This window comes from Meleagris gallopavo, unplaced genomic scaffold (assembly GCF_905368555.1).
Source record: "Meleagris gallopavo unplaced genomic scaffold, MGAL_WU_HG_1.1 scaffold_69, whole genome shotgun sequence".
NCBI lineage: Eukaryota > Metazoa > Chordata > Aves > Galliformes > Phasianidae > Meleagris > Meleagris gallopavo.
The window spans coordinates 1-14,336 of NW_028147079.1; the positions used below are offsets into that span (position 1 = coordinate 1).

The window sequence follows — 14,336 nt, forward strand, 5'->3', positions numbered from 1 at the left end:
CCATCCCAGCCACCAACCACCACCAACGGGGGGGAAAGGAGAGGTGGGGGTCAGTGGGGAAATGGAACGAACACAAAGGGCTTCTATGGGGCCGCCCCCACCCCACTGCGCCCCATAAACACCCAGAGGGGACCCCATAGCATCTGTGGGTCTCTATGGCCGCCCTACAACCGCCCTATAGCTGCCCTACAGCCATCCCAACCCAACCACCACCAACAGGGGGGGAAAGGAGAGGTGGGGGTCAGTGGGGAAATGGAACGAACACAAAGGGCTTTCTATGGGGCTGCCCCCACCCCACTGCGCCCCATAGACACGCAGGGTGGCCCCATAGCATCTGTGGGTCCCAATGTCCCCCCCGAGCCACCCCACAGCACCCAAAGGTGCCTCTAGGGGTCACTTATGGGGCCTCACACCCCACAGCACCCCATAAACACCCAGCATTGGCCCCACAGCATCTATGGGTCCCACTGCCCCCCCCCCCAAGCAGCCCCACGGCACCCAAAGGTGCCTCTATGGGTCACTTATGGGGCCTCACACCCCACAGCGCCCCACAGATGCACCCACAAACACCCAGGATTGGCCCCACAGCATCTATGGGTCCCACTGCCCTCTACCCCCCCCCAGGCAGCCCCACGGCACCCAAAGGTGCCTCTATGGGTCAGCCCATGCTCCCCCCCGCCCCACAGCACCCCACAGACACCCACAATTGACCCCATAGCATCTATGGGTCCCACTGCCCCCTCCCCCCCCAAGCAGCCCCACAGCACCCAAAGGTGCCTCTAGGGGTCAGCCCATGCTCCACCCCGCCCCACAGCACCCCACAGACACCCAGAATTGACCCCATAGCATCTGTGGGTCCCACTACCCCCCCCCAAGCAGCCCCACAGCACCCAAAGGTGCCTCTATGGGTCACTTATGGGGCCTCACATCCCACTGCACCCCATAAACACCCACGGTTGGCCCCACAGCATCTATGGGTCCCACTGCCCCCCCCCCCCCCCCAAGCAGCCCCACAGCACCCAAAGGTGCCTCTATGGGTCACTTATGGGGCCTCACACCCCACAGCACCCCATAAACACCCAGCATTGGCCCCACAGCATCTATGGGTCCCACTGCTCCCCCCCCCCCCCCAAGCAGCCCCACAGCACCCAAAGGTGCCTCTATGGGTCACTTATGGGGCCTCACACCCCACAGCACCCCATAAACACCCAGCATTGGCCCCACAGCATCTATGGGTCCCACTGCCCCCCCCCCCCCCCAAGCAGCCCCACAGCACCCAAAGGTGCCTCTATGGGTCACTTATGGGGCCTCACACCCCACAGCACCCCATAAACACCCAGCATTGGCCCCACAGCATCTATGGGTCCCACTGCTCCCCCCCCCCCCCCAAGCAGCCCCACAGCACCCAAAGGTGCCTCTATGGGTCACTTATGGGGCCTCACATCCCACAGCACCCCATAAACACCCAGCATTGGCCCCACAGCTTCTATGGGTCTCACTGCCCCCCCCCCAAGCAGCCCCACAGCACCCAAAGGTGCCTCTATGGGTCAGCCCATGCTCCCCCCCGCCCCACAGCACCCCACGACACCCAGAATTGACCCCATAGCATCTGTGGGTCCCACTGCCCCCCCCCCCAAGCAGCCCCACAGCACCCAAAGGTGCCTCTATGGGTCACTTGTGGGGCCTCACATCCCACAGCACCCCATAAACACCCAGCATTGGCCCCACAGCTTCTATGGGTCCCACTGCCCACCCCCCCACTGTGCTCCCCGCCCGCTGTGGGGCGGGGGGGAGCATGGGCTGACCCATAGAGGCACCTTTGGGTGCCGTGGGGCTGCCTGGGGGGGGGTGGAGGGCAGTGGGACCCATAGATGCTGTGTGGCCAATCCTGGGTGTTTGTGGGTGCATCTGTGGGGTGCTGTGGGGTGTGGGGCCCATAGGGCTTATGGGGCCTCACACCCCACAGCACCCCATAAACACCCAGCATTGGCCCCACAGCATCTATGGGTCCCACTGCCCCCCCCCCCCCAAGCAGCCCCACGGCACCCAAAGGTGCCTCTATGGGTCAGCCCATGCTCCCCCCCGCCCCACAGCACCCCACAGACACCCAAAATTGACCCCATAGCATCTGTGGGTCCCACTGCCCCCCCAAGCAGCCCCACGGCACCCAAAGGTGCCTCTATGGGTCACTTATGGGGCCTCACATCCCACAGCACCCCATAAACACCCAGCATTGGCCCCACAGCATCTATGGGTCCCACTGCCCCTACAAACAGCCCCACAGCACCCAAAGGTGCCTCTATGGGTCGGCCTATGGGCCCCCACACCCCACAGCACCCCACAGATGCACCCACAAACACCCCGGATTGGCCCCACAGCATCTATGGGTCCCACTGCCCCCCCCCCCAAGCAGCCCCACAGCACCCAGAGGTGCCTCTATGGGTCACCCCATGCCCCCGCCCCATTGCCCCCAACCAACCCTACAGACCCCCCTCACAAACCGTCTCACCGTCTCCCGCCACGCGCGGGGCCGGAAGGGACGGGGCCGAAACAACGAGAGGCCGGAAGTGGGCGGAACGGAGCGGCGGGGAGATGGGCCCAGCTAGGCTGGGACCATAGAGATGGAGTCCTCCGGTGGAGGACTGCGGGGCAGCGTGGGGTGTGGGAGGGCGTATAGGGGCTGAGGGGATTTATGGTGTATGTAGGGATTTATATAGGAGCTGTAGGGACATATAGGGGCTGTGGGGATTTATGGGGTCTATAGGGGTCTCTACAGGGGCTGTGGGGGCCTACGGGTTCTATAGGGATCTATATAGGGGCTGTGGGGATCTCTGGGGTCTATAGGGATCTATATAGGGGCTATGGGGACCTCTGGGGTCTGTAGACATCTATATAGGGGCTGTGGGGATCTATGGGATCTATAGGGATCTACATAGGGGCTGTGGGGGCCTATGGGGATCTATAGGGATCTATGTAGGGGCTGTGGGGACATCTGAGGTCTGTAGGAATCTATATAGGGGCTGTAGGGACATCTGGGTTCTATAGGGATCTATATAGGGGCTGTGGGGATCTCTGGGGTCTATAGAGATCTATGTAGGGGCTGTGGGGACCTCTGGGGTCTATAGAGATCTATGTAGGGGCTGTGGGAGCCTATAGGGTCTATAGGGATCTATATAGGGGCTGTGGGGTCTATGGGGTCTGTAGGGATCTATATAGGGGCTGTGGGGGTCTATGGGGTCTATAGGGGTCTATATAGGGGCTGTGGGGACCTATGGGGATCTATGGGGATCTATATAGGGGCTGTGGGGGCCTATGGGGATCTATAGGGGTCTATATAAGGGCTGTGGGGGCCTATGGGTTCTATAGGGATCTATATAGGGGCTGTGGGGGCCTATGGGGATCTATGGGGTCTCTATAGGGGCTGTGGGGGCCTATGGGGTCTATAGGGATCTATATAGGGGCTGTGGGGGCCTATGGGGATCTATAGGGGTCTATATAGGGGCTGTAGGGGCCTATGGGGTCTATAGGGATCTATGTAGGGGCTGTGGGAATCTATGGGATCTGTAGGGATCTATATAGGGGCTGTGGGGACCTCTGGGGTCTATAGGGATCTATATAGGGGCTGTGGGGATCTATGGGATCTATAGGGGTCTCTACAGGGGCTGTGGGGGCCTATGGGGATCTATAGGGATCTATATGGGGTCTCCATCGATCTCTATGGGGTCACAAAGGAACTGTTATGGGGTCTCTATGGATCTCTATGGGGTCACATGGAACTGTTATGGGGTCTCTATGGATCTCTATGGGGTCACATGGAACTGTTATGGGGTCTCTATGGATCTCTATGGGGTCACAAAGGAACTGTTATGGGGTCTCTATGGATCTCTATGGGGTCACAAAGGAACTGTTACGGGGTCTCTATGGATCTCTATGGGGTCACAAAGGAACTGTTATGGGGTCTCTATGGATCTCTATGGGGTCACAAAGGAACTGTTATGGGGTCTCTATGGATCTCTATGGGGTCACAAAGGAACTCTTATGGGGTCTCTATGGGCTCATTGCGGTCACTGTGGCGCTGTTATGGGTTCAGTATGGAGCTCCATAGGATCCGAATGGAACTGTTATGGGGTCTCCCAGGAGCTCTATGGGGTCCCTTTGGAGCACTATGGGGTCAATACGTGGCTGTTACGTGGCTTCCAACCCAACCCAAACCAACCACCCCCTGCCTCTGTCACCTTTCAGGACCCTTCCAAAGCAACCCAACCCAATCACTCCACAGCTCTGTGACCTTTCAGGACCCTTCCAACCCAACCCAACCCAATCATTCCACAGCTCTGTGACCTTTCAGGACCCTTCCAACCCAACCCAACCCAACCCAATCATTCCACAGCTCTGTCACCTTTCAGGACCCTTCCAACCCAACCCAACCCAACCCAATCATTCCACAGCTCTGTGACCTTTCAGGACCCTTCCAACCCAACCCAATCCAATCATTCCACAGCTCTGTGACCTTTCAGGACCCTTCCAACCCAACCCAACCCAACCCAATCATTCCAGAGCCCTGTCACCTTTCAGGATCCTTCCAACCCAACCCAACCCAATCGCTCCACAGCTCTGTGACCTTTCAGGACCCTTCCAACCCAACCCAACCCAATCGCTCCACAGCTCTGTGACCTTTCAGGACCCTTCCAACCCAACCCAACCCAATCATTCCACAGCTCTGTCACCTTTCAGGACCCTTCCAACCCAACCCAACCCAACCCAATCGCTCCACAGCTCTGTGACCTTTCAGGACCCTTCCAACCCAACCCAACCCAATCATTCCACAGCTCTGTCACCTTTCAGGACCCTTCCAACCCAACCCAATCCAATCATTCCACAGCTCTGTGACCTTTCAGGACCCTTCCAACCCAACCCAACCCAATCATTCCACAGCTCTGTCACCTTTCAGGACCCTTCCAACCCAACCCAATCAGTCCACAGCTCTGTCACCTTTCAGGACCCTTTCAAGCCAACCCAACCCAACCAATCATTCCAGAGCTCTGTCACCTTTCAGGACCCTTCCAACCCAACCCAACCCAATCATTCCACAGCTCTGTGACCTTTCAGGACCCTTCCAACCCAACCCAACCCAATCATTCCACAGCTCTGTCACCTTCCAGGACCCTTCCAACCCAACCCAACCCAGTCATCCCACAGCTCTGTGACCTTTCAGGACCCTTCCAACCCAACCCAATCATTCCACAGCTCTGTCACCTTTCAGGACCCTTCCAACCCAACCCAATCATTCCACAGCTCTGTGACCTTCCAGGACCCTTCCAACCCAACCCAACCCAATCATTCCACAGCTCTGTCACCTTTCAGGACCCTTCCAACCCAACCCAACCCAATCACTCCACAGCTTTCAGGACCCTTCCAACCCAACCCAATCATTCCACAGCTCTGTGACCTTTCAGGACCCTTCCAACCCAACCCAACCCAACCCAATCATTCCACAGCTCTGTCACCTTCCAGGACCCTTCCAACCCAACCCAATCATTCCACAGCTCCGTGACCTTTCAGGACCCTTCCAACCCAACCCAACCCAATCATTCCACAGCTCTGTGACCTTTCAGGACCCTTCCAACCCAACCCAACCCAATCATTCCACAGCTCTGTCACCTTTCAGGACCCTTCCAACCCAACCCATTCCAATCATTCCATAGTTCTGTGACCTTTCAGGACCCTTCCAACCCAACCCAACCCAACCCAATCACTCCACAGCTCTGTCACCTTCCAGGACCCTTCCAACCCAACCCAACCCAATCATTCCACAGCTCTGTGACCTTTCAGGACCCTTCCAACCCAACCCAACCCAATCATTCCACAGCTCTGTCACCTTTCAGGACCCTTCCAACCCAACCCAACCCAATCACTCCACAGCTCTGTGACCTTTCAGGACCCTTCCAACCCAACCCAACCCAATCATTCCACAGCTCTGTCACCTTTCAGGACCCTTCCAACCCAACCCAATCATTCTACAGCTCTGTGACCTTTCAGGACCCTTCCAACCCAACCCAACCCAACCCAATCATTCCACAGCTCTGTGACCTTCCAGGACCCTTCCAACCCAACCCAACCCAATCATTCCAGAGCTCTGTGACCTTCCAGGACCCTTCCAACCCAACCCAACCCAATCATTCCAGAGCCCTGTCACCTTTCAGGACCCTTCCAACCCAACCCAACCCAATCGCTCCACAGCTCTGTGACCTTTCAGGACCCTTCCAACCCAACCCAACCCAATCATTCCACAGCTCTGTCACCTTTCAGGACCCTTCCAACCCAACCCAATCCAATCATTCCACAGCTCTGTCACCTTTCAGGACCCTTCCAACCCAACCCAACCCAATCATTCCACAGCTCTGTCACCTTTCAGGACCCTTCCAACCCAACCCAACCCAATCATTCCACAGCTCTGTCACCTTTCAGGACCCTTCCAAACCAACCCAACCCAACCCAATCATTCTACAGCTCTGTCACCTTTCAGGACCCTTCCAACCCAACCCAACCCAACCCAATCATTCCACAGCTCTGTGACCTTCCAGGACCCTTCCAACCCAACCCAACCCAATCATTCCAGAGCTCTGTCACCTTCCAGGACCCTTCCAACCCAACCCAACCCAACCCAATCATTCCAGAGCCCTGTCACCTTTCAGGATCCTTCCAACCCAACCCAACCCAATCGCTCCACAGCTCTGTGACCTTTCAGGACCCTTCCAACCCAACCCAACCCAATCGCTCCACAGCTCTGTGACCTTTCAGGACCCTTCCAACCCAACCCAACCCAATCATTCCACAGCTCTGTCACCTTTCAGGACCCTTCCAACCCAACCCAACCCAATCAGTCCACAGCTCTGTCACCTTTCAGGACCCTTTCAAGCCAACCCAACCCAACCAATCATTGCAGAGCTCTGTCACCTTTCAGGACCCTTCCAACCCAACCCAACCCAACCATCCCGCAGCTCTGTGACCTTTCAGGACCCTTCCAACCCAACCCAACCCAATCATTCCACAGCTCTGTGACCTTCCAGGACCCTTCCAACCCAACCCAACCCAGTCATCCCACAGCTGTGTGACCTTTCAGGACCCTTCCAACCCAACCCAACCCAATCATTCCAGAGCCCTGTCACCTTTCAGGACCCTTCCGACCCAACCCAACCCAACCCAATCATTCCACAGCTCCGTGACATTTCAGGACCCTTCCAACCCAACCCAACCCAATCACTCCACAGCTCTGTGACCTTTCAGGACCCTTCCAACCCAACCCAACCCAGTCATCCCACAGCTGTGTGACCTTTCAGGACCCTTCCAACCCAACCCAACCCAATCATTCCACAGCTCTGTCACCTTTCAGGACCCTTCCAACCCAACCCAACCCAACCCAATCGCTCCACAGCTCTGTGACCTTTCAGGACCCTTCCAACCCAACCCAACCCAATCATTCCACAGCTCTGTGACCTTTCAGGACCCTTCCAACTCAACCCAACCCAATCATTCCACAGCTCTGTGACCTTTCAGGACCCTTTCAACCCAACCCAACCCAACCAATCATTCCAGAGCTCTGTCACCTTTCAGGACCCTTCCAACCCAACCCAACCCAACCATCCCGCAGCTCTGTGACCTTTCAGGACCCTTCCAACCCAACCCAACCCAATCATTACACAGCTCTGTCACCTTTCAGGACCCTTCCAACCCAACCCAACCCAGTCATCCCACAGCTCTGTGACCTTTCAGGACCCTTCCAACCCAACCCAATCATTCCACAGCTCTGTGACCTTTCAGGACCCTTCCAACCCAACCCAATCATTCCACAGCTCTGTGACCTTCCAGGACCCTTCCAACCCAACCCAACCCAATCATTCCACAGCTCTGTCACCTTTCAGGACCCTTCCAACCCAACCCAACCCAATCACTCCACAGCTTTCAGGACCCTTCCAACCCAACCCAATCATTCCAGAACTCTGTCACCTTTCAGGACCCTTCCAACCCAACCCAACTCAACCCAATCATTCCACAGCTCTGTGACCTTTCAGGACCCTTCCAACCCAACCCAACCCAACCCAATCATTCCACAGCTCTGTCACCTTTCAGGACCCTTCCAACCCAACCCAACCCAACCCAATCATTCCACAGCTCTGTGACCTTCCAGGACCCTTCCAACCCAACCCAATCATTCCACAGCTCTGTGACCTTCCAGGACCCTTCCAACCCAACCCAACCCAATCACTGCACAGCTTTCAGGACCCTTCCAACCCAACCCAATCATTCCACAGCTCTGTCACCTTTCAGGACCCTTCCAACCCAACCCAACTCAACCCAATCATTCCACAGCTCTGTCACCTTTCAGGACCCTTCCAACCCAACCCAACCCAATCATTCCACAGCTCTGTCACCTTTCAGGACCCTTCCAACCCAACCCAACCCAATCACTCCACAGCTCTGTCACCTTTCAGGACCCTTCCAACCCAACCCAACCCAATCATTCCACAGCTCTGTCACCTTTCAGGACCCTTCCAACCCAACCCAGTCATTCCACAGCTCTGTGACCTTTCAGGACCCTTCCAACCCAACCCAACCCAATCATTCCACAGCTCTGTCACCTTCCAGGACCCTTCCAACCCAACCCAACCCAATCATTCCACAGCTCTGTCACCTTTCAGGACCCTTCCAACCCAACCCAACCCAATCACTCCACAGCTCTGTGACCTTTCAGGACCCTTCCAACCCAACCCAACCCAATCATTCCACAGCTCTGTGACCTTTCAGGACCCTTCCAACCCAACCCAACCCAATCATTCCACAGCTCTGTCACCTTTCAGGACCCTTCCAACACAACCCAACCCGATCATTCCACAGCTCTGTGACCTTTCAGGACTCTTCCAACCCAACCCAACCCAACCCAATCATTCCACAGCTCTGTGACCTTTCAGGACCCTTCCAACCCAACCCAACCCAACCCAATCATTCCACAGCTCTGTCACCTTTCAGGACCCTTCCAACCCAACCCAACCCAATCATTCCACAGCTCTGTGACCTTTCAGGACCCTTCCAATGCAACCCAACCCAATCATTCCACAGCTCTGTGACCTTTCAGGACCCTTCCAACCCAACCCAACCCAACCCAACCATCCCACAGCTCTGTGACCTTTCAGGACCCTCCCAACCCAACCTATCCCATACCCCAATGACCTTCCAGAACCCTCTCAACCACCTCACATTCCTTTATTCCCATCACTCCCCCAGCAGTGCCGTCACCTCCCTCGCCCTCTCCCTGACCGCCTCCTCCAGCACGGCGTGCACAGCGCGGCAGGCGGCGGCGGCGGCGTCCATCACCGCCTCCAGTCTCTCGTGGTGCAGCCGCGCGTCCATCTGCACCAAGGCCATGGCGCCTGACCCCGGCAGCATCGCCAGCGCCGCCTGCGGGCCCCCGGCCGCTTCCTCGATGTAACTCAGGTCCGCCAACGCCGCGTCCTCCGCCAAACCCGCCGAGCCGGCACAGACGAAGTCGCGCAGCGCGATGCCGGCGTCGATGATGGCCAGCGTGGCGGCGTTGACGCAGGCGCAGTAATTGCTGCCGTCTGCCTGCAGGATCTGATTTTGGGGGGGGGGGGAAATGGGGGGTTTTGGGGTGGTACCGGGTGGTAGCCATAGGAGGAACACCAAAAGGGAACCCAATCCCCACCTCATCACTCCCTACCTCCCAAGACTCTCTCCCCCCACCCCCTCTCCCACCATCCCCTCACCCCCCCATCACCCCCCTTCTCCCCACTCCCTCTACCCCTACCCCCAACCTCATCACCCTCTACCCCCAAAGCTCCCCTCCGCCCACCCCCCCACCCCCATCCCCTCTACCCCCAACCCCCACCTCATCGCCCCCCGCTTCCCATCCCCCCTACCCCCACCCCCCACCTCATCACCTCCTACCCCCAAGCCCCTCCCCCCAAAGCCCCGCCTCATCAACCCCACCCCCCAAGTCCTCTCCCCCCACCCCGCCCCTCATCATCTCCCACCTCCCACCCCTTCTATCCCCTCTCCCTCCACCTTCTTCACCCCCACCCCCTCTCCCCTCCTCCTCTCTCCCTCCCTTCCCCCCCCCCACCTGCACGTAGAGGTCTATCTGTGACCGCGGGTAGAGCTCGGTGAGAATGGCGGCCTCGAAGGTCTGTTTGAGGTGCAGCGCCATCTCGGCCGACTTCCGGTCCCCGTGCGGCCGCCGCTTCCGCTCTGCGGTGCTGAAGGTGGCCATGCTGTACTGGCAGTTCAGCACCGCCCGCTCGGACAGCGCCTTGCTGCGGGGACCGCGGGTCTGCGGGAGGGCAGCGGAAGTGAGGGAACCGGAACCGGAAACGGGGCTCGGGACCGGGACCGGGACCAGAACATCTTGGGACCAGGCCTCAGAATGAGAACCAGGGCTCAGGACCAGAACCAGGGCTCAGAACCGGGACCAGGACCAGGCCTCAGTACCGGGCCAGAATCAAGACTAGAACCAGGCATCAGGATCAGGGCTCAGGCTCAGGACCAGAGCTAGAACCAGAACCAGGCCTCAAGACCAGAACCAGAACCAGGCCTCAGGACCGGGACCAGAACCAGAACCACACCTTGGGAACCAGGCCTCAAGACCAGAATCAGGACCAAGCCTCAGAACTAGAACCAGGGCTCAGCACCAGGACCAGAACCAGGATTAGAACCAGGCCTCAGGACCGGGACCAGAACCACACGTTGGGACCTCATTTCAGGATGACAACCAGGCATCAGGACCAGAACCAGGGCTCTGAACTGGGACCGGGACCAGGCATGAGGATCAGATCCAGGCCTCAGGACTGGGACCAGAACCACACCTTGGGACCAGGCCTCAGGACCAGAACCGGGCCTCAGAACAAGAACTACAACCAGGCCTCAGTATCAGGACCAGACCTCAGGACCAGAACTGGGCCTCAGGATCAAGCCTCAGGACCAGAACCAGGACCAGAACCAGACCTCAGGTCCAGAACCAGAACTAGGCCACCAGACCAGGCCCAGAACCGGGCCCAGAACCACGTCACAGGACCAGGCCCAGAACCACACCTTGAGACCAGCCCCAGAACCGAGCCCAGAGGATCCGAGGTGGGGGAGGGAAGGGGGAGACCAAAATCCAGACCTCAGAACCAGACCTCAGGTCTGGACCTTAAATCAGGACCAGACCCGGAACCGGACCTCAGGACCAGGCACTGAAGCACACCTTTAACCAGCACCAGGCCCAGAAACAGGTTCGGAAATGGACCGGTTGCATTGGGCCCAGAACCAGGCCTGAATGAGACCGTAAAACAGGACCAGGGCCAGAACCAGCCTACAGTATTGGGCTCGGAACCGGACCACAGCATCAGATCTCAGGACCAGGCACTGAACCACTTCTCAAACCAGGACTGGGCCACAGCACTGGGGCCAGAACCGCGTCTCAAGATCAGGTCCAGAACCAGGCCTTAAACCAAGACCAGACCCAGAATTGGGCCACAGCACTGGGCCCAGAACCGGGCCTCAAGACCAGGCCCTGAATCGGACCTTAAACCTGGACCAGGCCCAGAACCGGGCCTCAGGACCAGCCCCAGAACCGGGCTCTGTACCGGAACCAGAAGATCCAGGTGGAGGGGGAGTTGAGGCAATGTCTGTGCCTTAGAACCAGGCCCAGAACCGAACCTTAAACCAGAACCGGACACCAAACCACGCCCCGGCTCCAGACCCAGCACCGGAACCAGAGGATCCGGGGAAGGACAGGGGAGCAGAGTGGAGAAGCGCTGGGGCGATATCCGGGCCTCGGAACCGGGCCCCGCACCGTCAGGCCCAGAATCGCTCTCAGAACCGGGCCCAGAACCTCCATCCCTTCCCGGCTCACCTCGTGCGGTCCGTACACCACGGCCAGCGCCTTGGTGTTGCCCTGCTCGATGTAGGCCGAGCCGTCCGCCTGCGCGAACACCCCCATCCGGGCCCGGACCTTCCGCAGCTCCGTAGCGCGGCGCCCGTCGGCGCGGTACCCCTCGTCCGACAGCAGCTCCAGCGCCGCCATCGCGATCCCGGCGTGCACCGCGCGGACTACGACTTCCGGCCTGTGGGGACCACGACTTCCGGCGTGACCTGCGCAGACTACGACTTCCGGCGTGCTCCGCGGCGCCGCACTACGACTTCCGGTTTTCCCTGCGAAGGCTACGACTTCCGGTGTTCCCTGCGGGGACTACGACTACCGGCGTGCCCCGCGGGGACCCCAGCGCCGCCATTACAACCCCAGCATCCCCTGCGTGGATCCCGGCGCTGCACAGCGACTTCCGGCGCCGATCCCAGTTCCGCGCCACGACTTCCGGTGTGCCCCGCGCGGATCCCGGTGCCGCCATCGCAATCCCGTCATGCCCCGCGCGGATCCCGGAGCCTCACTACGATTCCCGGCGTGCCCCGCGCCGATCCCAGAGCCGCCATCGCGATCCCAGCGTGCCCCGCGCTCGGCCCCGCCCCCTCGGCCACCGCCCCCCGCTGAAGCCCCGCCCACGGACGACTTTGGGGTCGGAGCGGGACGGGGGTGGAGGACAGAACCGGGTCGGGCCGAACCACGCGGGCCGAACCGACTCCAACCGGGCCGAACCGGGCCGGACTGAGCTGGACTGGACCGGGCCAAACTCCATTGGGCTGAAACAGGCCGAGGTGGGCCGAGCCCACCGGGCCGAACCGGGCCAAGCCGGGCCGAACCGGGCCGAACCGAATCAAAGCAGGCCAAACCCGGCTCAGCCAAACAGAACCAGGACAAATCGAACCGGGCTGAACCGAACCGGGCTGAACCGAACCGGGCCAGACCCCACCGGGCTGCACCGCTTCAAATCGGACCGAACCGAACCACTCCAACCCAGGCAGAACCAATTCAAGCCAATCCAACCCAGACTGAACGGATCCAGGCAGCACCAACCCAGACTGAACCGAACCGACCCAGTCCAACCCAGTCAGAACCAACCCAGTCGGAACCAACCCGCTCCAGCTCAAGGCAGAACCAACGCAAGCAGAATCAGCCCAGACTGAACCAACCAAGTCCAACCCAGGCAGAACCTGGGACAGAACCAGTCGGAACCAACCCAGTCGGAACTGACCCAGTCTAACCCAGACTGAACCGAACCAACCCAAGGCAGCACCAACCCAGACTGAACCGATCCGACCCACTCCAACCCAGACCGAACCAACCCAGTCGGAACCAACCCAGTTGGAACCAACCCACTCCAACCCAGGCAGAACCGAACCCACCCTGGGCAGAACCAACCCAGCCTGAACCGACCCGACCCACTCCAACCCAGTCGGAACCGACCCACTCCAACCCAGGCAGAACAGAACCATCCCAGGGCAGAACCAGCCCAGCCTGAACCGACCAGACCTGCTCTGACCCATTTGGAACCGACCCACTCCAACCCAGTCGGAACTGACCCACTCCAACCCAGGCAGAACCAAACCAGCCCAGGGCAGAACCAGCCCAGCCTGAACTGACCCGACCCACTCCAACCCAGGCAGAACCAAACCAGCCCAGGGCAGAACCAGCCCAGCCTGAACTGACCCGACCCACTCCAACCCAGGCGGAACCAAACCAGCCCAGGGCGGAACCAGCCCAGCCTGAACTGACCCGACCCACTCCAACCCATTCGGAACCGACCCACTCCAACCCATTCGGAACCGAACCAGCCCAGGGCGGAACCAGCCCAGCCTGAACCACCCCGACCCACTCCGACCCATTTGGAACCGACTCACTCCAACCCAGGCGGAACCGAACCAACCCAGGGCAGAACCAGCCCAGCCTGAACCTACCGGACCCAGTCCAACCCATTCGGAACCGACCCACTCCAACCCATTCGGAACCGAACCAGCCCAGGGCAGAACCAGCCCAGCCTGAACCGCCCCGACCCACTCCGACCCATTTGGAACCGACTCACTCCAACCCAGGCAGAACCGAACCAGCCCAGGGCAGAACCAGCCCAGCCTGAACTGACCCGACCCACTCCAACCCAGGCGGAACCAAACCAGCCCAGGGCGGAACCAGCCCAGCCTGAACTGACCCGACCCACTCCAACCCATTCGGAACCGACCCACTCCAACCCATTCGGAACCGAACCAGCCCAGGGCGGAACCAGCCCAGCCTGAACCACCCCGACCCACTCCGACCCATTTGGAACCGACTCACTCCAACCCAGGCGGAACCGAACCAACCCAGGGCAGAACCAGCCCAGCCTGAACCTACCGGACCCAGTCCAACCCATTCGGAACCGACCCACTCCAACCCATTCGGAACCGAACCAGCC

The 14,336-nt window shown here is 59.5% G+C and overlaps 1 protein-coding gene across 1 annotated transcript; it reads right to left on the bottom strand.

Moving 5' to 3' along the window:
• Positions 1–9,242: 9,242 nt before the first annotated feature.
• Positions 9,243–12,466, bottom strand: EXOSC4 (exosome component 4). Its single transcript, XM_085215499.1, has 3 exons — positions 11,909–12,466; positions 10,139–10,345; positions 9,243–9,630 (listed from the first exon to the last, which is right to left on the bottom strand). Exons 1-3 carry the CDS (start codon positions 12,077–12,079, stop codon positions 9,271–9,273), a joined length of 738 nt encoding a protein of 245 aa, XP_085071625.1. The 5' UTR covers positions 12,080–12,466; the 3' UTR covers positions 9,243–9,270.
• Between the last annotated feature and the right edge of the window lie 1,870 nt (positions 12,467–14,336).